This window comes from Ranitomeya variabilis, chromosome 1, assembly GCF_051348905.1.
Source record: "Ranitomeya variabilis isolate aRanVar5 chromosome 1, aRanVar5.hap1, whole genome shotgun sequence".
Lineage (NCBI taxonomy): Eukaryota > Metazoa > Chordata > Amphibia > Anura > Dendrobatidae > Ranitomeya > Ranitomeya variabilis.
Genome location: NC_135232.1, coordinates 325,920,799 through 325,947,022, shown reverse-complemented (window position 1 = coordinate 325,947,022; position 26,224 = coordinate 325,920,799). Strand labels below are relative to the sequence as shown.

The 26,224-nt window shown below is 40.0% G+C and overlaps 1 gene segment (V, D, J or C); it reads left to right on the top strand.

Moving 5' to 3' along the window:
• Positions 1-577: 577 nt before the first annotated feature.
• Positions 578-25,587, top strand: LOC143795280 (T cell receptor delta constant-like). The segment is given in 6 exon segments: positions 578-587; positions 12,988-13,032; positions 15,057-15,311; positions 19,279-19,338; positions 21,214-21,325; positions 25,376-25,587. Coding segments are annotated over 6 exon segments (564 nt in total).
• Positions 25,588-26,224: the final 637 nt, after the last annotated feature.

Below are 26,224 nucleotides of genomic sequence, written 5' to 3'. Positions count from 1 at the left end.
ACCTAGTATACTGAAGAGCCACGTAGTATATAGCACAGCCCATGCAGTATATAACACGGCCCACGCAGTATATAACACAGCCCACATAGTATTTAGCACAGCCCACGTAGTATATAGCAAACCCCACGTAGTAAAAAACACAGCCACATAGTATATCGCACAGCCATGTAGTATATTTCACAGCCACGTAGTATATAGCGCAGCCCATTTAGAGTAGAGAACAGTGACATAGTATATAATACAGCCCACGCTGTATATAACACAGCCCACGCAGTATGTAACACAGCCCACATAGTATATATCATAGCCCATGTAGTATATAGCAATGTGGGCACCATATCCCTGTTAAAAAAAAGAATTAAAATAAAAAACAGTTATATACTCACCTTCCGGCGGCCCCCGGATCCAGCCCAGGCATTTAGCAATGCTCCTCGCGACGCTCCATTCCTAGTAATGCCTTGCGGCAATAACCTGTGATCATGTAGCGGACTTGCAAGACCTCTACGTCATCTCCGGTCATTGCCGCAATGCATTCTTGGAACCGGAGCGTCACGAGGAACTGGAAAGGCTGGTACAGATGGCGGAAGGTGAGAATAAAATGATTTTTTTATTTTATTATTATTTTTAACATTATATATTTTTACTATTGATGCTGCATAGGCAGCATCAATAGTAAAAAGTTGGTCACAATTATAGGGTTAATAGCAGCGTTAGCGGACTGCGTTATACCACGTTATGTGGGCGCTATGTGGGCGCTGACTGGAGGGGAGTATGGAGGGAGCACTGACTGGAGGGGAGAAGAGGGGGCAATTCGGGCCGGACTGTGCCTGTTGCTGATTGGTCGCGCCCATCGGCCACGACCAATCAGTGACGCGGGATTTCTGTTACAGACAAACAGACAGACAGACAGACAAAAAGAAACAGACGAAAGTACCCCTTAGACAATTATATATAGATGTTTAGCATATGTTGGTACTGAGGAATATTATTTTGCTCTAAAAAAAGCTGTTTAGTATATGCTGGTACTGAGGGATATAATTTAGCTCTAAAAAAGCCGTTTAGTATATGCTGGTCCTGAGTAATATTATTTTGCTCTATTAAAGCTGTGAAGTATATGCTGGTACATAGGAATATTATTTTGCTATAAAATAAAGCTGTATAGTATATGCTGGTACTGAGGAATATTATTTATTCTCTAAAAAAATCGGTTAAGTATATGCTGGTACTAAAGAATTTTATTGAGCTCTAAAAAAAGCTGTTTAGTATATGTTGGTTCTGAGTAATATTATTTTGCTAGAAAAAAAAGCTGTTTAGTATATGTTACCACTGAGGAATATTATTTTACTCTAAAAAAGCTGTTTAGTTTATGCTGGTGCTGAGGAATATTATTTTGCTCTAAAAAAAGCTGTTTAGTATATGTTGGTTGTTGTGAATTAGACTTTTTGGCTCCCTCTTGTGGTCACTAGTGGTATGACTCTGGGATTGTCTTTTTTTCTGTTTGGCACTCACCTGGGTCGTTAGTCCAGGGGTGTCGCTATATTAACTTCCTGGATCCTTAGTCCAGTGCCTGGCATCGTTGTAATCAGATCCTTCTGTTGCTCCTGTCTGCTGGTCCTGGCTCTTGCAAAATTAAGCTAAGTCTTGCTTCTTTGTTTTTTGAGTTATTTGCTTTGCTACTATTTTTGTCCAGCTTGTACTAAATGTGATTTCTGACCTTGCTGGAAGCTCTAGGGGGCTGGTGTTCTCCCCCCGGCCGTTAGACGGTTCGGGGGTTCTTGAATATCCAGCGTGGATATTTTAATAGGGTTTTTGCTGACCATATAAGTCATCTTACTATATTCTGCTATTAGCTAGTGGGCCTCTCTTTGCTAAATACCTAGCTCATTCTTATGTTTGTCTTTTCCTCTTACCTCACCGTTATTATTTGTTGGGGGCTTGTATCCAACTTTTGGGGTCTTTTCTCTGGAGGCAAGAAAGGTCTTTCTTTTCCCTTCTAGGGTTAGTTAGTTCTCCGGCTGGCGCGAGACGTCTAGAACCAACGTAGGCACGTTCCCCGGCTACTTCTATTTGTGGTGCTAGGATTAGATATATGGTCAGCCCAGTTACCACTGCCCTATGAGCTGGTTTTTTGTGTTTGCAGACTTGGTATTTATTCCTGAGACCCTCTGCCATTGGGGTCATAACAGTTGGTATCAAGGAATATTATTTAGCTCTAGAAAAAAATTGTTTAGTATATGCTGGTCCTGAGTAATGTTATTTTGCTCTAAAAAAGCTGTTAGGTATATACTGGTACTTAGGAATATTATTTTGCTCTAAAAAAAGCTGTATAGTATATACTGGTACTGAGGAATATTATTTTTTCGCTAAAAAAAGCTGTCTAGTAAATGCTGGTACTGAGGACTATTATTTACCTCTACAAAAAGCTGTTTAGTATATGCTGCTCCTGGATAATATTATTTTGCTCTAAAGAAATAAAGCTGTTTAGTATACAGTATGCTGGTACTGAGGAATATTATGTAGCTCTAAAATGAGCTGTTTAGTGTTTGCTGGTACTGGATATGAAACCCTGCCTCTTTCTCCCTGCTCCACAATCTGTTCCTACACTATACACATTGCAATTTAGCTGAGATCAGCAGCATGTACTTGCAATGCTAACACCCTGCCTGCCTTTTGCTCTCCCTGGTATTAAATCTCTCCCTATGCTATCTAAACCTAACAGAGAACTAATCTTAACTCCAAGTAGCTCTTAAAAGAGATTTTTGGACTCAAATTCTCCATATTCGCTGCTTTCACTCTCGCTACACTGACTCTACGCTCTCACTATGCTTTTTCCGCATGCAATGTGCACAAGATGACACCAGCAGGGCTTAATCCCTTCATGACCTTGGGATTTTCCGTTTTTCCGTGTTCGTTTTTCGCTCCCCTCCTTCCCAGAGCCATAACTTTTTTATTTTTCCGTCAATATGGCCATGTGAGGGCTTATTTTTTGTGAAACAAGTTGTACTTTTGAACGACATCATTGGTTTTAGCATGTCGTGTACTAGAAAACGGGAAAAAAATTTCAAGTGCGGTGAAATTGCAAAAATAGTGCAATCCCACACTTGTTTTTTGTTTGGCTTTTTTTCTAGGTTCACTAAATGCTAAAAGTGGCCTGCCGTTATGATTCTCCAGGTCATTACGAGTTCATAGACACCTAAAATGTGTAGGTTATTTTTTATCTAAGTGGTGAAAAAAATTCCACACTTTGCTAAAAAAAAAAAAAACTTGCACCATTTTCCGGTACCAGTAGCGTTTCCATTTTTCATGATCTGGGGTCGGTTGAGAGCTTATTTTTTGCGTACCAAGCTGGTGTTTTTAATGACACCATTTTGGTGCAGATATGTTCTTTTGATCACCCATTATTCCATTTTATTGCAATGTACCGGCGAACAAAAAAACGTAATTCAGGCGTTTCGAATTTTTTTCTCGCTACGCTGTTTAGCGAACAGGTTAATCCTTTTTTTATTGATAGATTGGGCGATTCAGAACGCGGTGATACCAAATATGTGTAGGTTTGATTTTTTTTATTGATTTATTTTGAATGGGGCGAAAGGGGGGTGATTTAAACTTTTATATTTTTTTATTTTTTTCACATTTTTTTAAACTTTTTTTTACTTTTGCCATGCTTCAATAGCCTCCATGGGAGGCTAGAAGCTGGCACAACTCGATCGCCTCTGCTACATAGCAGCCATCATCAGATCGCTGCTATGTAACTGAATTGCAGGTGTGCTATGAGCGCCGACCACAGGGTGGCGCTCACAGCTAGCCGGGATCAGTAACCATAGACGTCTCAAGGACCTCTATGGTTACCATTCTGATGCATCGCTGACCCCCGATCATGTGACGATGGTCTGCGATGCCGTCATTTCCGGCCGGATGGCCGGAAGCGCCCGTCAAATGCCGCTGTCACTGTTTGACAGCGGCATTTAACTAGTTAATAGCGGCGGATGAATCGCGATTTCACCCGCCGTTATTGCAGGCATATGTCAGCTGTTCAAAACAGCTGACATGTACCAGCTTTGATGCGGGCTCACCGCCGGAGCCCACATCAAAGCGGGGGTTCTGACCTCGGACGTACTATCCCGTCCGAGTTCAGAAAGGGGTTAAATATCCCCCTATAATGCTGTAAGGCCAGCTAATCACAATAATGCCACATCATAAATGATGACAACTTTACTGTGATTGGCAAGCCCATACATTTTCATTGGCTGCAAATAAAGCGTCAAACATGCTGGGCGACCCGAATATACCGAGGTGAATTGCTAATTACCCGCCAAATAACAAATAGCCCAAATAGCGTACTATTCGTGTGAGTAACAAATAGTGCTGAATGTATTCACTCACCAATAAGTATTACGCCTTCTGGGGTACATTTTGGTGGTATACAACCCTCAAAAAAGCGTTCCAAACTGTATCTGGATTAAATTAGTCAACCATAGACTATAACGGGTACACTTTGGTGGTTTGTAACCCTGAAAAAAAATGTTAATTAATTTATTGTTATTATATTGCTCAGCTATAGGGTATTTCATCTTCTTGGGTGCATTTCGGTGGTATATAACCCTCAAAAATTGTTAACAAATATATCTGTATTACATTGCTCATGCACTCAGTATTATGTGCTCTTGGGTACCTTTTGGTATTTAACCCCTTAAGCCCCGAGGGTGGTTTGCACGTTAATGACCGGGCCAATTTTTACAATTCTGACCACTGTCCCTTTATGAGGCTATAACTCTGGAACGCTTTGACGGATCTTGGCGATTCTGACAATGTTTTCTCGTGACATATTGTACTTCATGTTAGTGGTAAAATTTATTTGATATAACTTGCATTTATTTGTGAAAAAAAAAACAGAAATTTGGTGAAAATTTTGAAAATTTCGCAATTTTCCAAATTTGAATTTTTATGCCCTTAAATCACAGACATATGTTACGCAAAATACTTAATAAGTAACATTTCCCACATGTCTACTTTACATCAGCACAATTTTGGAACCAACATTTTTTTTTGTTAGGAAGTTATAAGGGTTAAAATTTGACCAGAAATTTCTCATTTTTACAACACCATTTTTTTTTAGGGACCACATCTCATTTGAAGTAATTTTGAGGGGTCTATATGATAGAAAATACCCAAGTGTGAACCACATTCAAGAAGTTTATTAACCCTTCAGGTGTTTCACAGGAATTTTTGGAATGTTTAAATAAAAATGAACATTTAACTTTTTATCACACAAAATTTATTTCAGCTCCAATTTGTTTTATTTTACCAAGGGTAACAGGAGAAAATGGACCCCCAAAGCTGTTGTACAATTTGTCCTGAGTACACTGATACCCCATATGTGGGGGTAAACCACTGTTTGGGCGCATGGCAGAGCTTGGAAGGAAAGGAGCGCCATTGGACTTTTCAATGCAAAATTGACTGGAATTGAGATGGAACGCCATGTTGCGTTTGGAGAGCCCCTGATGTGCCTAAACATTGAAACCCCCTACAAGTGACACCATTTTGGAAAGTAGACCCCCTAAGGAACTTATCTAGATGTGTCGTGAGCACTTTGACCCACCAAGTGCTTCACAGAAGTTTATAATGCAGAGTCGTAAAAATAAAAAATCATATTTTTTCACAAATTATCTTTTCGCCCCAAATTTTTTATTTTCCCAAGGGTAAGAGATGAAATTGGACCCCAAAAAATGTTGTGCAATTTGTCCTGAGTACGCTGATACCCCATATGTGGGTGTAAACCATTGTTTGGGCGCATGGCAGAGCTTGGAAGGGAAGGAGCGCCATTTGACTTTTCAATGAAAAATTGACTGGAATTGAGATGGGACGCCATGTTGCGTTCGGAGAGCCCCTGATGTGCCTAAACATTGAAACCCCCCACAAGTGACACCATTTTGGAAAGTAGACCCCCTAAGGAACTTATCTAGATGTGTTTTGAGAGCTTTGAACCCCCAAGTGTTACACTACAGATTATAACGCAGAGCCGTGAAAATAATTTTTTTTTTTTCACAAAAATTTTTAGCCCCCAGCTTTGTATTTTTACAAGGGTAACAGAATAAATTGGACCCCAAAATTTATTGTCCAATTTGTCCTGAGTACGCTGATACCCCATATGCGGGGGGGGAACCACTGTTTGGGCGCATGACAGAGCTCGGAAGGGAAGGAGCGCCATTTGGAATGCAGACTTAAATGGATTGGTCAGCAGCTGTCACGTTGCATTTGCAGAGCCCCTGATGTACCCAAACAGTACAAACCCCCCACAAGTGACCCTATATTGGAAACTAGACCTCCAAAGGAACTTATCTAGATGTGTTGTGAGAACTTTCAGCCCCCAAGTGTTTCACTACAGTTTATAACGCAAAGCCGTGAAAATAAAAATTCTTTTTTTTTTTTCACAAAAATGATTTTTTTAGCCCCCAGTTTTGTATTTTCACAAGGGTAACAGGATAAATTAGACCCCAAAAGTTGTTGTCCAATTTGTCCTGAGTACGCTGATACCCCATATGTGGGGGGAACCACTGTTTGGGCGCATGACAGAGCTCGGAAGGGAAGGAGCGCCATTTGGAATGCAGACTTAAATGGATTGGTCTGCAGGCATCACGTTGCATTTGCAGAGCCCCTGATGTACCCAAACAGTACAAACCCCCCACAAGTGACCCCATATTGGAAACTAGACCTCCCAAAGAACTTATCTAGATGTGTTGTGAGAACTTTGAACCCCCAAGTGTTTCACTACAGTTTATAACGCAAAGCCGTGAAAATAAAAATTCTTTTTTTTTTCACAAAAATGATTTTTTAGCCCCCAGTTTTGTATTTTCACAAGGGTAACAGGATAAATTAGACCACAATAGTTGTTGTCCAATTTGTCCTCAGTACGCTGATACCCCATATGTGGGGGGGAACCACTGTTTGGGCGCATGACAGAGCTCGGAAAGGAAGGAGCGCCATTTGGAATGCAGACTAAAATGGATTGGTCTGCAGGCGTCACGTTGTATTTGCAGAGCCCCTGATGTACCCAAACAGTACAAACCCCCCACAAGTGACCCCATATTGGAAACTAGACCTCCCAGGGAACTTATCTAGATGTGTTGTGAGAACTTTGAACCCCCAAGTGTTTCACTAAAGTTTATAGCGCAAAGCCGTGAAAATAAAAATTCTTTTTTTTTCACAAAAATGATTTTTTAGCCCCCAGTTTTGTATTTTCACAAGGGTAACAGGATAAATTAGACCCCAAAAGTTGTTGTCCAATTTGTCCCGAGTATGCTGATGCCCCATATGTTGGGGTAAACCCCTTTGTGGGCGCACGGGAGAGCTCGGAAGGGAAGGAGCACTGTTTTACTTTTTCAACGCAGAATTGGCTGGAATTGAGATTGGACGCCATGTCACGTTTGGAGAGCCCCTGATGTGCCTGGACAGTGGAAACTCCCCAATTCTACCTGAAACCCTAACCCAAACACCCCCCTAACCCTAATCCCAATGGTAACCCTAACCACACCCCTAGCCCTGACACACCCATAATTCTAATCCCAACCCTAATCCAAACCGTAAATATAATCCAAACCCTAACCCTAACTTTAGCCCCAACCCTAACCCTAACTTTAGCCCCAACCCTAACCCTAGCCCTAACCCTAGCCCTAACCCTAACCCTAACCCTAGCCCTAATGGGAAAATGGAAATAAATACATTTTTTTAATTTTATTATTTTTCCCTAACTAAGGGGGTGATGAAGGGGGGTTTGATTTACTTTTATAGCGTTTTTTATATCGGATTTTTATGATTGGCAGCTGTCACACACTAAAACGCTTTTTATAGCAAAAAAGTTTTTGCGTCTCCACATTTTGAGACCTATAATTTTTCCACATTTTGCTCCACAGAGTCATATGAGGTCTTGTTTTTTGCAGGACGAGTTGACGTTTTTATTGGTAACATTTTCGGACACGTGACCATTTTTGATCACTTTTTATTCCAATTTTTGTGAGGCAGAATGACCAAAAACCTGCTATTCATGAATTTCTTTTGGGAGAGGCGTTTATACCGTTCCACGTTTGGTAAAATTGATAAAGCAGTTTTATTCTTCGGGTCAGTACGATTACAGTGATACCTCATTTATATATTTTTTTAATGTTTTGGCGCTTTTATACGATAAAAACTATTTTATAGAAAAAATAATTATTTTGGTATCGCTTTATTCTCAGGACTATAACTTTTTTACTTTTTTGGTTATGATGCTATATGGCAGCTTGTTTTTTGCGGGACAAGATGACGTTTTCAGCGGTACCATGAATATTTATATCCGTCTTTTTAATCGCGTGTTATTCCACTTTTTGTTCAGCGGTATGGTAATAAAGCGTTGTTTTTTGCCTCGTTTTTTTTTTTTTTTTCTTACGGTGTTTACTGAAGGGGTTCACTAGTGGGGCAGTTTTATAGGTTGGGTCGTTATGGACGCGGCGATACTAAATATGTGTACTTTTATTGTTTTGGTTTTTTATTTAGATAAAGAAATGTATTTATGGGAATAATTTTTTTTTTTTATTATTATTATTTATTTAGGATTTTTTTTTATTTTTTTTTACACATGTGGAAAAAATTTTTTTTTACTTTTTTACTTTGTCCCAGGGGGGGACATCACAGATTGATGTTCTGACAGTGTGCACAGCACTCTGTCAGAGCACCGATCTCACTTACATCGGTGCAGGCTTACCAGCGTCTGCTCTGAGCAGGCGATCGGTATGCCACCTTTCTCCATGCAGGACCCGGATGCCGCGGCCATCTTGGATCCGGGACCTGCAGTGAGGAAGGAGGTAGGAGACCCTCGGAGCAACGCGATCACATCGCGTTGCTCCGGGGGTCTCAGGGAAGCCCGCAGGGAGCCCCCTCCCTGCGCGATGCTTCCCTATACCGCCGGTACACTGCGATCATGTTTGATCGCGGTGTGCCGGGGGTTAATGTGCCGGGGGCGGTCCGTGACCGCTCCTGGCACATAGTGCCGGATGTCAGCTGCGATATGCAGCCGACACCCGGCCGCGATCGGCCGCGCTCCCCCCGTGAGCGCGGCCATTCGCGTATGACGTACTATCCCGTCACTGGGAATTAAGTCCCAGGTCACCTTGACGGGATAGTACGTCAGATGGGATTAAGGGGTTAACCTTCCAAAAAAAATTTCAAAAATATATCTGTAGGCTATTCCATGGTCCGCAATACATTTCGTTGGTATATAAACCTCAAAAAAAGCTTAAAAAACACATCAGTATTATATTGCTCATTTACAAAACATTACATGTTCTTATGTACGTTTTGGTGATATCTAACCCTCCAAAAAAAATTTCAACAATGTCTCAGTATTATATTACCCATCCATACAGTATTATGTGTTCTTGAGTACATTTTTATGGTATAAAACCATCAAAAAATAGTTCAGAAATATATCGGTACTATATTGGTCATCCACACAGTTTTACGTGTTCTTGGGTATGTTTTGGTGGCATATAACTTTCAGTAGTCATCCATAGAGTATTACGGTACATCATCTTGGGTGCATTTTGGTAGTATCTATCCCTCAAAAAAATTGTTGAAATTTTTTTGGGAGGATTATTTTGCTCATCCATAGAGTATTATGTGTTCTTGAGTACATTTCGGAGGTATATATAACACTACAAAAAAAGCAGTGAAAAATTTGTGTGGATTCAATTACTGATCCATACAGTTTTATGTGCTTTCTTTTAAATTTTAGTGTTATATAAAAATCAGTAAAACCTTGAAAAACTGTTTATAGATTCCATGATTCATCCATACACTGTAAAGTAATTCTTGTTACATTTTCATGGTATAGTTAACTCTGGAAAAAGCTTCCAAAATTTGTTCATGGATTCAATGATTCATGCATACAGTTTAACAAGCTTTTCTACAGGTGTAAACTTTCTTAATATTTTAATGAGGTCATCCAGATGTTGCTTTAAGGGTATATAGATGACCCTGCTTGTAAGTTTTGGCAGGCTTTGCACTCTGTATAACTTTTAGGAGTGTAGGAGGACCACAACTATACTTTGCTCACAATATTTGAATTAGGTACTATAGTTGGTACCTTCAAGATTGTATGAATGACTGTTTGCAATTTTTGGCATACTTTGCACTCTGGGGAACGTTTATGTGCATAGGAGTACCACGACTACACTTTGCTCACAATATTTGAATGAGGCACTACATTTGGTGCCTTCAAGTGTGTATAAATGTCCCTGCTTGTAATTTTTGGAAGGCTTTGCACTTAGACATGAGTCTAGGAGTACCACTACATGACAATTTGAACAGAATGTGTATGATACCCTCCTTTATGTCTAATACAGGGTGTATCTAAGTCCCTCAAATGTTTTACTGAAAATTTCAATTTTGGTTTACTTATATAATGTTTTTCAAATCCTCTTTTAATTTTGCCTTATATAAAAGTCATTATACAGGAAAGAATGTTTCTTAACATTTTTTTTCATGTAAATGCCAATTTATTGTTGATACTGAATGTTTTTTTGTCGGTCATTAAAAGTGTGACACCATTATTCAATCAGCAGCGATCTGAGAGTCAGAAATACTTTCAGGGGTCTTCCCCATCCTGTTCTCCTTCCATTCAGCACATTTCCCATCCATTTCAACATTTTCACTGCCACCAGACCTCTTTGTAGTGTCTTCCCATTATACTCATTACTCAAAACGAGCACCTGAGCATTAGGAATTTCTCTGTTCGAGTAAGGAGCATCCAAGCATTTTAGTGCTCGCTCATCTCTACTGATTAACAACTTCCACTAGACTGTACTATACAACATAGCTTAGTGTCATTAAAAGACATCGTCCAGCCCAGTGCAATTTTTCAGCAAGCATCATCAAATTCCAGACTTCTTAGCTGTATGGGATCCACAAATTCTTGATGGGTAAACAGGCAACCCTCTGTCTAGGCTTTTAATCACCTCTTCTTTAAAAAAATGTTAAATCCAGTTAATGGGAGTTCAGTGGCCACTCTAACTAGGCCCCTGGCCCTGATTTACCATTGGCCTCAATGTAGAGCGAGTGTCAGTCACTGCTGAGTGGGGTGGTTACAGATGCCGCTCTGTATTCTCAGAGCGCTGATTGAACCAGTGCCAGCCCCATCCTCATGACTGAAACCGGAATGCTGCAGGGGGAATAAAATTAATTTTCTCCCCGCAGCATTCAGCTAAGTGCGTGTGCCGGGTGGGTTAATAATGCTACTAATCTGTAGATTAATCCCATATCTGCAGGTTAATATCATTTTTTTGTGGTTCCCTTAAATTCAACAAATTATTCATAGCACTGGCTACCACGTCTAAAATTATTTTCTAAGGAAAATGAAAAGAAGGACTTGTTATTAGTACAGCATTACTAGTCAATAGGGTTCATCTGTGGGATGACCCCTCATATTTTATTATTCTAAACTCATTGCTTTTATTAAGAGCGGATATTGATCCAAGGATTTATTCTCCTAATATTATTCAATCGACATCTGCCTCAGAGAATTATGTCTTTCTCTGGACCAACATGGTTGATACCATGATTTGAGGGACCTGAGTCTTTTTTTCAACCTTATCAATTATGAAACTATGTATCTAATATTCAGAAACCTACAAATGACAGTACTGAGATACCGTAATACATCATGACTACTGGTGAGAATTCACATGAAAGACTGTGGGCTTCCTGGTGTTTCCTTTATTCCTGAATACAAGACTGTATGTTTTTCTGTATGTTATGTTTTTTTGCTTTGCTTAATGTATTAAGATGTTTTACACTTCCCATTTAAATATTACAAAGCCTAAAAGGAAGCATAATTTGCTCTTCTACAAGATGCTGGAACATTAATGCAGGTAAGTTATTTATCATCTATATAAAAACTCTATAGTATAGTAGTTCTCTGCTTTCATCATAGTTGGATATTAGTAGTTAAATGCTTAAAAGTAACTTACTAGTTAGGTGCATGTAAAAATTCTGCTATGATTTTACAGCACCAAGGTGTGGTTTGTAATCAAACATATATATGTATCTTACGCTGCTATACTGGGCAGAAAGACCCAAGACAGTTAGCCCAACATTGTAATGGTGCTTGCTTCTAGTGATTGCAGTGGCGCTTGCTACTAGTGAGGCCAAGTGATGCCATCATCTCCATCACTCACACCATCATTGAACGTTACCTGGAAGCATCCACAATATACTGCACATAGACGCAGTAACTCTCCTGTATTTGCATATGCCCTGAATGCAATCAGGGTCTGTTCTTCACCTTTGCCGAAATAGATAGAGCAAGGGAAAGCATAACATACATGAATCCCGTGAATGTCGCCATCTTGCTTCCTAAGAACACAGACACTGCCAATGTTCATGTTGCCGATACCTGGGCTATCCCTTTATTATGTATTGCACAATATGTTAATTCATTTCTCTTTGTGGATAGACTGGGTCAAATTTTAAAGTCTAAAGATATTAATCATGTAATATTTGAGCTCTACTGGTAGAGGTTTCTGAATGGGATTAACTCACAGTGTACTTGGAGGTCTCACAGTGATTAAAACATGGCTGTCTCTTGTACAAAAATATATACACTCCAAAATGACCCAAATGGGGAAATATGTGAATAAACACATAATAAACACATAATCAGATCACTTATTTCTGTTCTACCCCTCATAGAACAATAATTAAAGCTAATAGAAATGACATAAAACATATTCTAATATTGTATTCGCAGCTACAAAGTTTTCATTTTAAGAGACACGAATTTCATTATATAATTTTATATTTGCCGTAGTTACAGTAAATGTTATCATTTCTATTCAATTTCATTGTACACATTTCCTACAGAAAAAAAGTCAATTTTTATGTACTAATCTTGATCTTGTTATTTTCTGGGAGTAACGTAGGTTTTATTAATGCTAGTATACATTGTGTATTATTCAGTTGGTCTCATTTTTGGAACTGGAACAAGACTTGATGTCCTGCCAAGTAAGTGGGGGAAAAAACAAAAAACATGATTTAGATTTATATTCTACATAAAATACTTTCAGAACAATTTTGGAAAAGTTGAAAAGATTTAATTTACTACCAGTTTTTCAGTGGTTGAGTGATTGAAGTTTACATCCACATTTTCATTGCTCTAAGCGTTATTTGACATTATTAAACCTAATTATTAGTCATTTATATTTATTCAAATTGTATTCGGAATTATTTGTCATTTTCTTTGAACTACAAATGTTTTTATATAATTCTAACAATTAGAATTTTGAAATAAGCTAATTACATTAAAAATGTAGATTACCGGAAAGGAAATGCATTGATCATTTTCATACAATATTATAAATTTAGTTTTTTTAATATAACCTAAATTATTTCTCCTTTTGAGTAAAAGTATAATAGAAAAAATGCTTGTTAATTTTTTTTATTTCAACATATAACAACATCCAGTAACTGCTTACAGACTTAAAAAATATATCTATCTTTGAAGAACACCTTTCGCTTAGTTTGCGTTTATTGAATGCTTTTGTTTTCATTCCGTTTTAAGGTTTTTTGCCCTCATCCAGTGCTTTTAGTGTATGCAAAATCTATTTCGAAAATGTACATGTAAGTTGTAGAATTGATGTTATGCATTAAGTATAAGTTTAAACTTTTACCAAGATATTTAACCACTTTAGTACTTTAGTAGTTTTAGCCTGGCCCACCTCTTCATTAAAAAGCCATTTTGGTGGAATGTTTAAGTTTTCGCAGCACCACATTCAGGGAGCCATGTTTTATATATTTCATCTTGTGTTTATTAGATGGGTGATATTTTCAAAAGCACCATATTGGGTGCATGTAACATGTTAATTAACTTTTACTATGTTTTTAAAGAATGGAATAAAAAACAGCAATTTCACCATTCAGTTTTTCTTTTTCAATTTAAACCTTTTTCTCTTCAGTAGAAATAATGTGAATAATACCAAATGCATAGCTAGTACAGATTTTTAATGTTCTATTAGTTTTGAGTAATAATACCACAGTTCAAGAAAAAAGTATAGAGTTTATAATTCTACATCAATGCAACTGTAGGAGGGCTCTCTTTTTTGGAGGATGAGTAATATTTAATAAAAATATTTTGAGGTTCATATAAATTATAGATCAACTCTAAATTGCTTTGAGGGCTTTAGGTGAAATGAAAAAAAAAATCCAATTACATTGATGATTTTTTTGTGGCTTGGCTATGTTGCTTTAATGTTATTTTAACTATATTATAAGGCAGGCTACGTTAACATGTTAAAAAATATTTTTGTTTGATTTTTAACCTTCATTTTTTTTCAATATTTTTTAATTTCTATCAAACGACTTCCTGAATTTTTTGGGGGGGACTTTTGTTTTCTCCTATTATTCTTTGAAGAGTCATAACTTATTGCAATTACATATTAGGGTCTCATTTTTTTGCAGCACAAGTTGTAGTTTTGAAAGACACCATTCATAAAATGTCCTGGAAATCAAGAAAAAAAATCTAATGCAAGAAAATGGTTAAAACAAAACCTCATAAATAGGCCTCTCATTTTTACCACATTTATTTATTTTTTAAATGCAGGTTTTGGAAAGAAAAACAGTCATATTTGTCTCCAGTTTCTGAAATGCGCTATTTTTTTTAATCGGCTTTGCAGTCCGGTTTATTTTTGTTAGACAAGCTGCCATTATCATCTGTATTATTTTTATTTATTTGAGATGTTTTTATCACTTATTCTTGCGCTTTTGAAGGGAAGAGATTTGGGGAGAGTTTAAATTATCTTGTCATCTAAATTCATATAAATGAATTTTGCTATGGTATTTTCCAATATACTAATGGTGCATTACATCTGCCAAATCGAGACCATTAAGAGAATGACTTTGATCTATATGCAAGACTGATTGTTTCTGGTTGACCGTAGGGAAGAAGACATGCTGTAGTTGGTGTACATCCATGTTGTTTCATACATTACTAAAATCATCGCGGTCCAACTCTGAACTTTCAATTATTCCAGGTAACAAGCCCACCACTCGTCCTAAAGAAGTGTTTGAGCTAAAAGCTAAAGGAGACGTCTCCATTGCCTGCCTGGCAAAAGATTTCTACCCCAAAGATATTGAAATTTATGTTAATAAAACCAAACATGAAGATGTTACTACAATCTTGTCCAAGGAGGGATTGTACAGTGCGGTCATTGTTCAGAATGTGAAGTATGAGGAGTTTACATGTGAGGTCAAACAGCCTCAAAACTTGATGCCTGTAAAGTCAAAAGGTAATAATATATTTACTGTATATCTGGTTCTCAATGTAACTGGAATTAGTAATTTTTCCATTGCTTTGATTTAGACTGTGTTCATAATAAATCATTTTGGAATAGCTTGGTCTTTATGGAATAGCTCTGCATATATTGACACTGCAATTTTTCCTCATTCAGAGGAGGCTGGTTTGACACATGGTGAGGTAGGACATATAGTGGTTAGGGACCATCCATATTAAAAGGTACATCTTGGCGTGGTTGGATGGCTTTTGCTCTCTTTCATCAAAAAACGCTAAGTACCTTAGTTTTTTAACGTTTACAGCAATATTGGAGTTCATGTATTCATCGAAGGGATATCCTATGGCTTGGACAAATTACATGACTTGTATATTCTATGACTACATTAAAAGGGATATTTTCTGACTAGGAGATATTCTATAATTTGGATAAGCCACAATTTTACTATAGAGGATGTTCCATAACAAATAAATTTTCTTTTATACTAGGGACTCTCACGGGATCTTGAATCAACTAATTTTCTAACTTCCTCAGGTAGAAATGGTTTACGTGTGTAATAGTAATGGAGATAAAGAGTTACTTAATGGACTACTTTGTATTTAAAAGTTTCAATGACTAGGGTTCAAATTGCATTTTGAAAATTTTTCAAAAATTATCATTTTTAGAGAAAAATTGGATGGAGATCAGACTGGCGGGACATATTTCTATGCAGTTGTCATGTTCGGGAGAGTCCATGCACTGCATTCCGATCTCTGTGCGACTTTACGTCTGATTTATACAGTCATCTGGCTGCACCTTAATTAAGGGTGTTGGGTGGGTGTTCATCTTTGATTCTTTTTAAATAATGATGTACCTTATTGATCCCCCTCCTACTTCTTTTCCAGCACTACTTGTATACTTCATCAATCTTAATGCTTCCTATTTTGCTTAGTAAGCATGTGAATGCTACATCTAATCATAGTGATTAGCTGCTGCGGTCACATCACTGTACTGTATAGCCAGAAAGGGATGCATCCCTATTGAATGCAATATCTATAAATGGATATTATTCATCACAATCAAAGTGTTTCAGTCCTCATAGTCACTGCTTTCAAAGCTAAATTAAGGAATAAACAGCAGTGGGAAAATTATTGTTCCCCACATAGAATATAGAGGTCATTTTGAAATGAGTCACATGACAAATTGTAATTGTGGCATAACTTGATTATAATACATATCTACCAAGTGAAGTGTAGGACCAAAGGTCATGCACAAGAAGTATTCAAGGATCATATAGGAAAATGGTGCAAGCAGACCATATTATAAAGAATTAATTTAAAATGCAACATTTTATTGACAAATACTAATAAAATATAATGAGTAAAAAAAGTTGAAACAGAATGGAACACATCAAAGCATTGGGTATTAATATGAGTGGTAATAATACCTCCATAATGTGTTTTACATAAGGAGAATGAATATACATGCAGTATTATCAAATTAGTAACCAGCTTGGGTTCAAATGCATTTAGTATAGTGGTATACAGTGAATATGGTACAGGTGCAACATAATGCTTTGCACATAAAAATATTACACCAAATACACTAAATCACAATGAGTAACTGGTACCAGGTAAGTAGCCATATATAGTAAATAAGGTGCAACTGCAATAAAGTACACAGATTGCTAACCAAGGATGATTAGATGCAGTGGTCACAATAAATACATGGTGCTAGAAAAGTAATAAAGTGCAAATGCAATAGAGGTAGATGAAAGTAAGTAACCCAGGCTGAGACGTGTGACTGGGTACCCTACGCGCTTTTCGACACTTGCCTTCTTCCGGGGTGCGTCAATGATTATAATGAATAAAATGTTACTCTATGAGCATTGAATCCTAAAGAGAATTTAATTATTTTCCAACAACTTTGCTCTCTTTATGCTTAGGGGTCATATATACTGTACAGTACATCAATCTTCTGAGTCTTTCTGCTCTATTACATACTGTACTTACCTCTGATCAGTAGTGTTGAGCGATACCGTCCGATACTTGAAAGTATCGGAAAGTATCGGCCGATACCGGCAAAGTATCGGATCCAATCCGATACCGATACCCGATACCAATACAAGTCAATGGGACTCAAGTATCGGACGGTATTCCTGATGGTTCCCAGGGTCTGAAGGAGAGGAAACTCTCCTTCAGGCCCTGGGATCCATATTAATGTGTAAAATAAAGAATTAAAATAAAAAATATTGCTATACTCACCTCTCCGACGCAGCCTGGACCTCAGCGAGGGAACCGGCAGCGTTGTTTGCTTAAAATTCGCGCTTTTCTTTCCTTACGTGAAGTCCCGACTTGTGATTGGTCGCGTGCCGCCCATGTGACCGCAACGCAACCAATCACAGCAAGCCGTGACGTAATTTCAGGTCATTCAGTATTTTAAAATTACGCTCCGGCTTTGTGATTGGTTGCGTCGCAGTCACATGGGCGACGCAACCAATCACAGCAAGCCGTGACGTAATTTCAGGTCCTTAAGGATTATAAAATTACGTCCCGGCTTTGTGATTGGTTGCGTCGCAGTCACATGGGCGACGCAACCAATCACAAGCCGTGACGTCATGGGAGGCTGGACACGCGCGCATTTTAAAATGCGCGCGTGTCCAGCCTCCCGTGACGTCCCGGCTTGTGATTGGTTGCGTCGCGGTCAACCAATCACAAGCCGGGAGGCTGGACACGCGCGCATTTTAAAATGCGCGCGAGTCCAGCCTCCCGTGATGTCCCGGCTTGTGATTGGTTGCGTCGCTGTCAACCAATCACAAGCCGGGAGGCTGGACACGCGCGCATTTTAAAATGCGCGCGAGTCCAGCCTCCCGTGACGTCACGGCTTGTGATTGGTTGCGTCGCTGTCAACCAATCACAAGCCGGGAGGCTGGACACGCGCGCATTTTAAAATGCGCGCGAGTCCAGCCTCCCGTGACGTCCCGGCTTGTGATTGGTTGCGTCGCTGTCAACCAATCACAAGCCGGGAAGCCATTTTAAAATGCGCGCATGTCCAGCCTCCCGGCTTGTGATTGGTTGACCGCGACACAACCAATCACAAGCCGGGACGTCACGGGAGGCTGGACACGCGCGCATTTTAAAATGCGCGCGTGTCCAGCCTCCCGTGACGTCACGGCTTGTGATTGGTTGCGTCGCCCATGTGACTGCGACGCAACCAATCACAAAGCCGGGACGTAATTTTAAAATCCTTAAGGACCTGAAATTACGTCACGGCTTGCTGTGATTGGTTGCGTCGCCCATGTGACTGCGACGCAACCAATCACAAAGCCGGAGCGTAATTTTAAAATACTGAATGACCTGAAATTACGTCACGGCTTGCTGTGATTGGTTGCGTTGCGGTCACATGGGCGGCACGCGACCAATCACAAGCCGGGACCTCACGTAAGGAAAGAAAAGCGCGAATTTTAAACAAAGAACGCTGCCGCTTCCCTCGGTAAGGTGCAGGCTGCGTCGGAGAGGTGAGTATAGCAATATTTTTTATTTTAATTCTCTCTATGACACATTTTTACATTAATGTTGTTTCGATACCGATACCCGATACCACAAAAGTATCGGATCTCGGTATCGGAATTCCGATACCCGCAAGTATCGGCCGATACCCGATACTTGCGGTATCGGAATGCTCAACACTACTGATCAGACATCATGTTCATCATAACATAGTCTTTTTAGATCAGACAATTTCAAATGCAACAGGACTTATCAGCCAAATACAGAGGAATAAATGCCTGTGGTTTTCCAGCAGCATATTAAGAGTGAACGGATTTCATACTGCTGCACAAAGTCTGGAAAATTGAGGCTCTTAGAATTATTATTTTACAATTCTAACAAATACAATTAATGTTTGATAAATTGTCACAAATTACACTGCAGTAGTCACAGAAACACTAGAATAGAAAATCATTCAACTGCTTCCTACCATGCAGGTACTGATAATCCAGCTGAAGAGGAGAAAGACAACAGATGTGAGAGAACAGATTCCTTTTGTAAGTGGCACATTTTTAAGAAGCACTTCCATCATAATTTTTAGCCTCTTAATATATTTCAATCATCCTATTATATGGCACTGTGTACTTACAATTGCTCATTTTGCCCTTCTACCCAGCTAATTCTTCTCTTTTCCATTAGGTCTATGATATCACATGATTAAAAACTGACTAGCCGAATCTTTCTAAGCTCTTTCTTGAAATAGGAGGTCAATTTTCCCTGTATGACTCATAAGTCACTGCTAACGCTTATGGCAGGGGGGATGTGGGAGGGAGCAGCTGGGGCAGTAGTTGAGGGGAATGATAAATGCAGGGACAAGAGGCTTCCTGTTTCTACAAAGAGCAGAGAAAGGAGAATAATAAGCTGGGTAGAAGGGCAAAATGAGCAATTGCAAGTACACAGTGTTATATAATATGATGATTGCAATATATTAAGAGAATAAAAACTTTGATGGGAGTGCTTCTTCAGGTATTATTTTATCATATCCATGTCATATTTATCCGCTGTACATTAATAATAAAATAGGCAACTACCAAAATGATTGTGTTCTTTCTCTTACTATTTGTATTCTGGGAATTGTTTGGGAATGTCCCGATGGCAATAATAATCATTGCCTAAGGATGATTATATCTGACCGCATGCCCTATTATAGAATATGGCTATTATGGGGATTTCACTCTGGTAGACTCTGCATACCCATGAATTACATGTATGGCATTTCACGTGAATGACCACCATGCCATGCTACATTGCAAATTGTATATGCCAAATGTAGATTATTCCTATGACCTCTATAATGAAAATCTTGCTTTAATTAGTAAGTGGCTTCTTCTCCTGAACAAGTTGTATAATTATGTTCTGGTTGACAGCGTGCCTCAGATTTCATCTTTAGTAAGGATGCTATCCAAGAAAGTAGGACACATGTTTACGCACTAAAATAACTAGAAAGTATATTCCGTATTTTCCGCTTTGTAAGATGCAGTTTTTTTCCCCAAAATTTTGGGGGAAAATGGGGGGTGCATCTTACAAGGCGGATATACCTTATCGGTGCAGACGCTGCAGGTGTACGATGCTTGCCGCCACACTATCCCTGGTGCTGCCGCCGCCGCGCTGTGTCACCGGTGCTTGTTGACACTCTCTGTCCAGTGCTGTGTGGGGGGGCTCTGTAATTCCATCCATGCTTTTCTGTGCGGTGGATTCTTTCCGGGAAAATGGCCGCCGGGAGGTCTTGGGAGATGAGATCTCAGCGCTGAAATCTCATCTCCCGAGATCTTGTTGCCGAGATCTCCATCTGAGCATGCGCCACCTCCCGGCTGCCATTTTCCTGGAAGGAATCCACTGCATAGGAAAGCATGGATGGAACTGCAGAGCTCCCCCATGCAGCACGGGACACAGCATGCCAGCATCACCCAGTAAAAGAGAGTGGCAGCAAGTATCAGGGATACAGCGCAGCAGCAGCACCCAGTAAAAGAGCATGGCAGCAAGCTTCGGGGACACAGCATGGTGGCAGCACCTGGCAGCAAGGGACAGATTGCAATGGCAAGCTTAGGGGACACCACATGGCGGCAGCACCCGGCAGCATGGGACAGAGTGCGATGGCAACACCCACCTCCTCCAGCAGCAGCCCTGAGACCCCGCTTCACCACAGCCACCACCCCCAGTAAGCAATAAGATGCATGGATTATAAGAAGCACCACCATTTTATTAAAAAAGTTTTTTTCCTATTTTTCTCCTCAAAATTTGGGGTGCGTCTTATAATCCGGAGCGTCTTATAAAGCGAAAAATACGGTAATTGCATAGGAAATACTTACTGCTTTATCATGAACTTAATGGGTCAGCATTTATTGTATAATCTAATTTCTGCTATCTTCCAGTTCACAGTATGGAGGAAATCAATATGCTCTCCTTAACCGTAATGGGGATGAGGACATTGTTTGCCAAAACTCTGATCTTCAACCTGATCTTTACTGCAAAGATCTTCTTAATGTAAGGTGAGCACCTAATACAAATCCATTAAAAGTATAAAAACTCTATAAAAAAAAGTGATAATACATATATTCCTGGCAATAGATACCGTGTTTTTTGGACTGTAAGGTGCACTTTTTTCCCCCAAAGTATTGGGGGAAAATGGGGGTGCATCTTATAGTCGGAATTTACTTACCAATACTGTGGTGGCAGCAGGAGTCGGGCAATTCTTCGGTCGTCCCGGTCCGTCACTGCAGGGAGATGATCGCACTCCCTTTCCAGGCTGGTGTGGCAGGTTCGGCAGTGGTGCTCTGTGGTGTGGGGGGCTCCGCCGGCATTTTGTCAAAGCCCGGAGGCCCCCGCACATCCATTGCTGCGATGCGGTGGCCTCATGGAAAATGGTTACTGGGGGCTTGTTGCCGAGATCTCAATCTGAGCATGCGCTGCCCCAGCGGCCATTTTCCTGGAGGCCACCGCTTTGCAGCAATGGATGTGTGGGGGCCTCCGGGCTTTCACAAAATGCTGGTGGAGCCTTTTTCCCGCACTACAGAGCACCACTGCCGCACCTGCCACACCAGCCACCCCGGCCTGGGATGAAATTTCCCAGAAGCCATCGCACCTGCCGCACCAACCTGGGATGGGACCACCGAACACCCCCTGTGACTACGCTCCACCAGTGCTGCCAATTCCCCCCTGGTAAGCTGAATTCTGTTGTAAGATGGACCCCCATTTGACACAATTTTTTTCCCTATTTTCCTTCTGAAAATTTGGGGTGCGTCTTATTGTACGGTGCGTCTTATAGTCTGAAAAATACTGTATTTACAACAAAATAGATATTTAAAATAAATAAGGGAATTTGAAGCCTACAAAATATATGAATAAAAAATATAGATATGGTTCAAATAGAACCATTCTGGCCTTACAAAGGTGAGATTTCCTAAGACAGGTACATGAAAATTACGCAATTATAATCTAAAACAGCAGAATACAAGCCAAGATACTAACTAACTGCAAATATGTTATTGTCTGGGAAATATAGCAAAAAATAATGAAAAAATAACATTTTGTGAACCCATTCACACATCCATGTTTTGCATACAATTTCTTTTTTCTTTTTTTATTGCAGACAGATAACACAAATCCTTTATAGGCTAGCCTTTGTTCTATTCACATATCTTTGTTTTAAAAAGAAAGTGCCAATATCTCCAAATTTGGTCTGATTCACAGATAAAACTCATACATGCCAATGAATGGGTCTGTGATGTGAAGGACTGCACATGGATGCCATTTGTATTTCACCTGTGTACGGTCAATTAGAAAGCATGAATTCGGCCTAAGGCACTCCTGTACATATCCTTAAAGGGGTTGTACCATAAATGGAAATTGTCACTAGTGAATGTAAGTGCTCATTACTCGATTTTGCCGAGGATGTTAGGTGCTCGAGTAACACGTTCATGTCTCCATGGCCACATGTTCCGTTGCTGTTAGACAGCCAAAAAATATGCGGAGACTGAATAACAAATGAGCAATCCCTGCATATTTTGTGTCTGTCTAACAGCAGTGAAACATGTTGCCGCATGGATGAGAACATCTCACTTGAGCACCCGCTCTACTCAGTATATATACGAGCACCCTCGGCAAAATGAAGTAACAAGCACTTGCGGTAAGCAATATTTGTCACCTATCCACTCCGTTTGCAGAGAGCAATGATCCACTTGTGACATCACCATTCTATTTATTGTCTGTAAGAATGCATGAAGCACCACTCTGGCATTTTTTATTTCACCACCAGAGTGGTTGTTAGGGCTAGTGGAACGTACCAAATTATAAGAGAGATGGTATAAGGTGCGTTCGCAGCCCGGGGTCCACCGTGCAGAGATGGAACCTGCTGCTGAGTAATGACGGACTATATGGCGGTACAATGTAGATACACACACGGGTTAACTTCACCCTGTGTGAAGGAAGCAAACTCTGTTGCGTCACAGGGCCGCGGTACCGCACCAAGAGCGCAAGCAAGGAGTCTCAGGACTCTATCCCAAGACACAGGATTAGAGTACATTCAGACCACTTGCGCTCGACACCACAACTGGGGTGTCAAGAGTAACTGAAAATATAATTTTAATGCACAATAGTGCGTGCTGTGCCGCTTTGGCGTATGCCACTAACCACCCAGACTTGGGAAAGGAAAGCGCTCTAATAGCGCATGGCGCCACACTGGCGGTCACAGCAATTGACGCTGTATCATGTGTTTAGTACTGATGGCTCTGTCGGGCGCTGGATACACACACACGATTTCAAGTATACACTAGCGCATGGCCATGTGGCCATGTGAACCTTTTATAGCTGCAGCAAGTTCAGGACTTTCCTAGAGGACCAATGAGAACTGCTACAGTAACTGAGCAACTTCAGGACCTTCTTAGAGGACCAATAGGAGCTACTGCAGTACCTGAGCATGTGACCTCAGACCTCCACTGAGAGGTCTTCCTTTGGGCATGCTCAGAAGAGCAAAAGCAGGACTTAGTCCCAGAAAGACCTGCTCGCTGCTGAAAATTGCTGGTTACAAGGACAGAGCCTGGAAGGGCAGTAGTAACCAGTCATCCAGTAGTAACCAGTCGTCCAGTATCAGCCTGCGCTAGATGCTGGGACCGACGTCTCCACTGAGCAGACTCCACTGCGGCTGGATAAGAATGGGAGACCGCAGTGGAGATGGTTTGAGATTCCTCCTGTGCAGAGGTGGGAACTCGACACCTAACAGTGGTATCATTAATGTATGTTCCAGGCACCTAAAGTGGCATGTAAAGTTTGGGCACCACTAGTCAAAATTACTGTTATTGTGAACAGTTAAGCAAGTTGAAAATGAAATGATCTCTAAAAGGCCTAAAGTTAAAGATGACACATTTTCTTTGTATTTTAGGCAAAACAAATATATTTTCATTTTTTACATTTTAAAAATTACAAAAAGGAAAATGAGCCAATGCAAAAATTTTGAGCACGCTGCATGGCTATTGCTTATTAGCACCCCCTTTTGCAAGTATCACAGCTTGTAAACACTTTTTGTAGCCTTCCAGGTATTTTTCAATTCTTGTTTGAGGGATTTTCATCCATTCTTCCTTGAAAAATTCTTCCAGTTCTGATGACTCTTCCATGAAGGCCGTATTTGTACAGGAGTCTCTGAACAGTAAAACAATGTATCACAAATCCAGAGTCTGCTAAATCTTTCTGAAGGTCTCTAGCAGTCAAGTTGGGGTTCTGGTTTGCCTCACTAGCAATCCTACAAGCAAGGTTCACTGAAATTTAACTTGGTCTTCCAGACCTCATCTTGACCTCTACTGTTCCTGTTAACTGCCATTTCTTAAAGCGAAACTGTCAGCAGGATTGTGCACAGTAAACTACAGACCAGTAAACTACAGACACTGTCAGGTTGGCGCCGTTATACTGATTAACATGATAGCTTTGTTGAAGAAATCCATCTTGTGGTTGTTGTTTAATTTGTATTTGTACTTTTCAGTTAATGAGATTCTCATGCTTTGAGACGGGCCTGTGGGCGGGGCTTTATGTGGTGCTCTGCTTACATATGCATCTTTATGGGCTTATGAAAGGTCACTGATCTTTCTGTGACCATCCCTAGTTTACATCATTCATATAATATTGTGAGGCTTCAAAAAAAATTACATACACCAAAATGGCGCCAGAGGCAACGACTGAGCAGTAGCATTTATCAGAGATGCTTCTGCACAAGCTCCGGCACTATTTAGCTGCAGCCCAATTTTTTTTTCCTTCAGCAAAATAGCTCTGGTACCTGCACAATAGCATCTATCTCTTACCGATAGATGCTACTGCACAAGCGCTGCCACAGGCACCATTTTGCTGCAGGCAATTATTTTTTTTCCTTCAGCAAAATGGGGCTGGTGGCAGCGCTTGTGTAGTAGCATCTATCGGTAAGAGATAGATCCTACTGGATGATTGTGTTGAAACTAAACCGCATGATATGTGCTAGAATATATATAACTTGGGGCTTTTTTAGAATAAAGGATACAGAGTTTGATCTCCAATGTTTTTTTTTTTTTGCAGACTCCACTGTGAAGATGTAACATTTTTGGGCTTTATTGATGTTTGCATACATGGATCCGATCAGCAGCTTTCTATGGACTGAAAATCTGGCTGTCTCTAATAATAACAGCACTACTCCCGTATACTTTTAATTTGTGCAAATAGTCTCACCTGGTAAAGTCCTCCATAGTTAACTCAAAAAATCCCCAAACTTTTGCAACTTTTGACTTTTTAATAAAGTTTTGACAAGCAGAAGTGCTACTCAAGTGCTTGACTCAACTTAGAAGAAGCCCTGAATTCACTATGTGGTATGCGCCTCTTAATAAATTTGGCACCTCGTATTCCATAAAGACTGACGTAGCTAAGCCAGTGATGATTAATCTGTCCCAGTGTCTTTAACCTGGTTGGAAATATATCATTTAGCTTGCTTAATTTAATATAAAAGACATATTGTATTGTATATAGTGTTGAGCGATACCGTCCGATACCTGAAAGTATCGGTATCGGAAAGTATCGGCCGATACCGGCAAAGTATCGGATCTCGCCGATACCGATACCCGATACCAATACACGTCAATGGGACTCAAGAATTGGAAGGTATCCCTGATGGTTCACAGGGTCTGAAGGAGAGGAAACTCTCCTTCAGGCCCTGGGATCCATATGAATGTGTAAAATAAAGAATGAAAATAAAAAATATTGATATACTCACCTCTCCGACGCAGCCTGGACCTTATCGCTGTGAACCGGCAGCCTTCTTTGCTTAAAATTAGCACGTTCAGTACCTTCCATGACATCACGGCTTCTGATTGGTCGCGTGCCGCTCATGTGACCGCCACGCGACCAATCAGAAGCCGTGACATCATCCCTCGG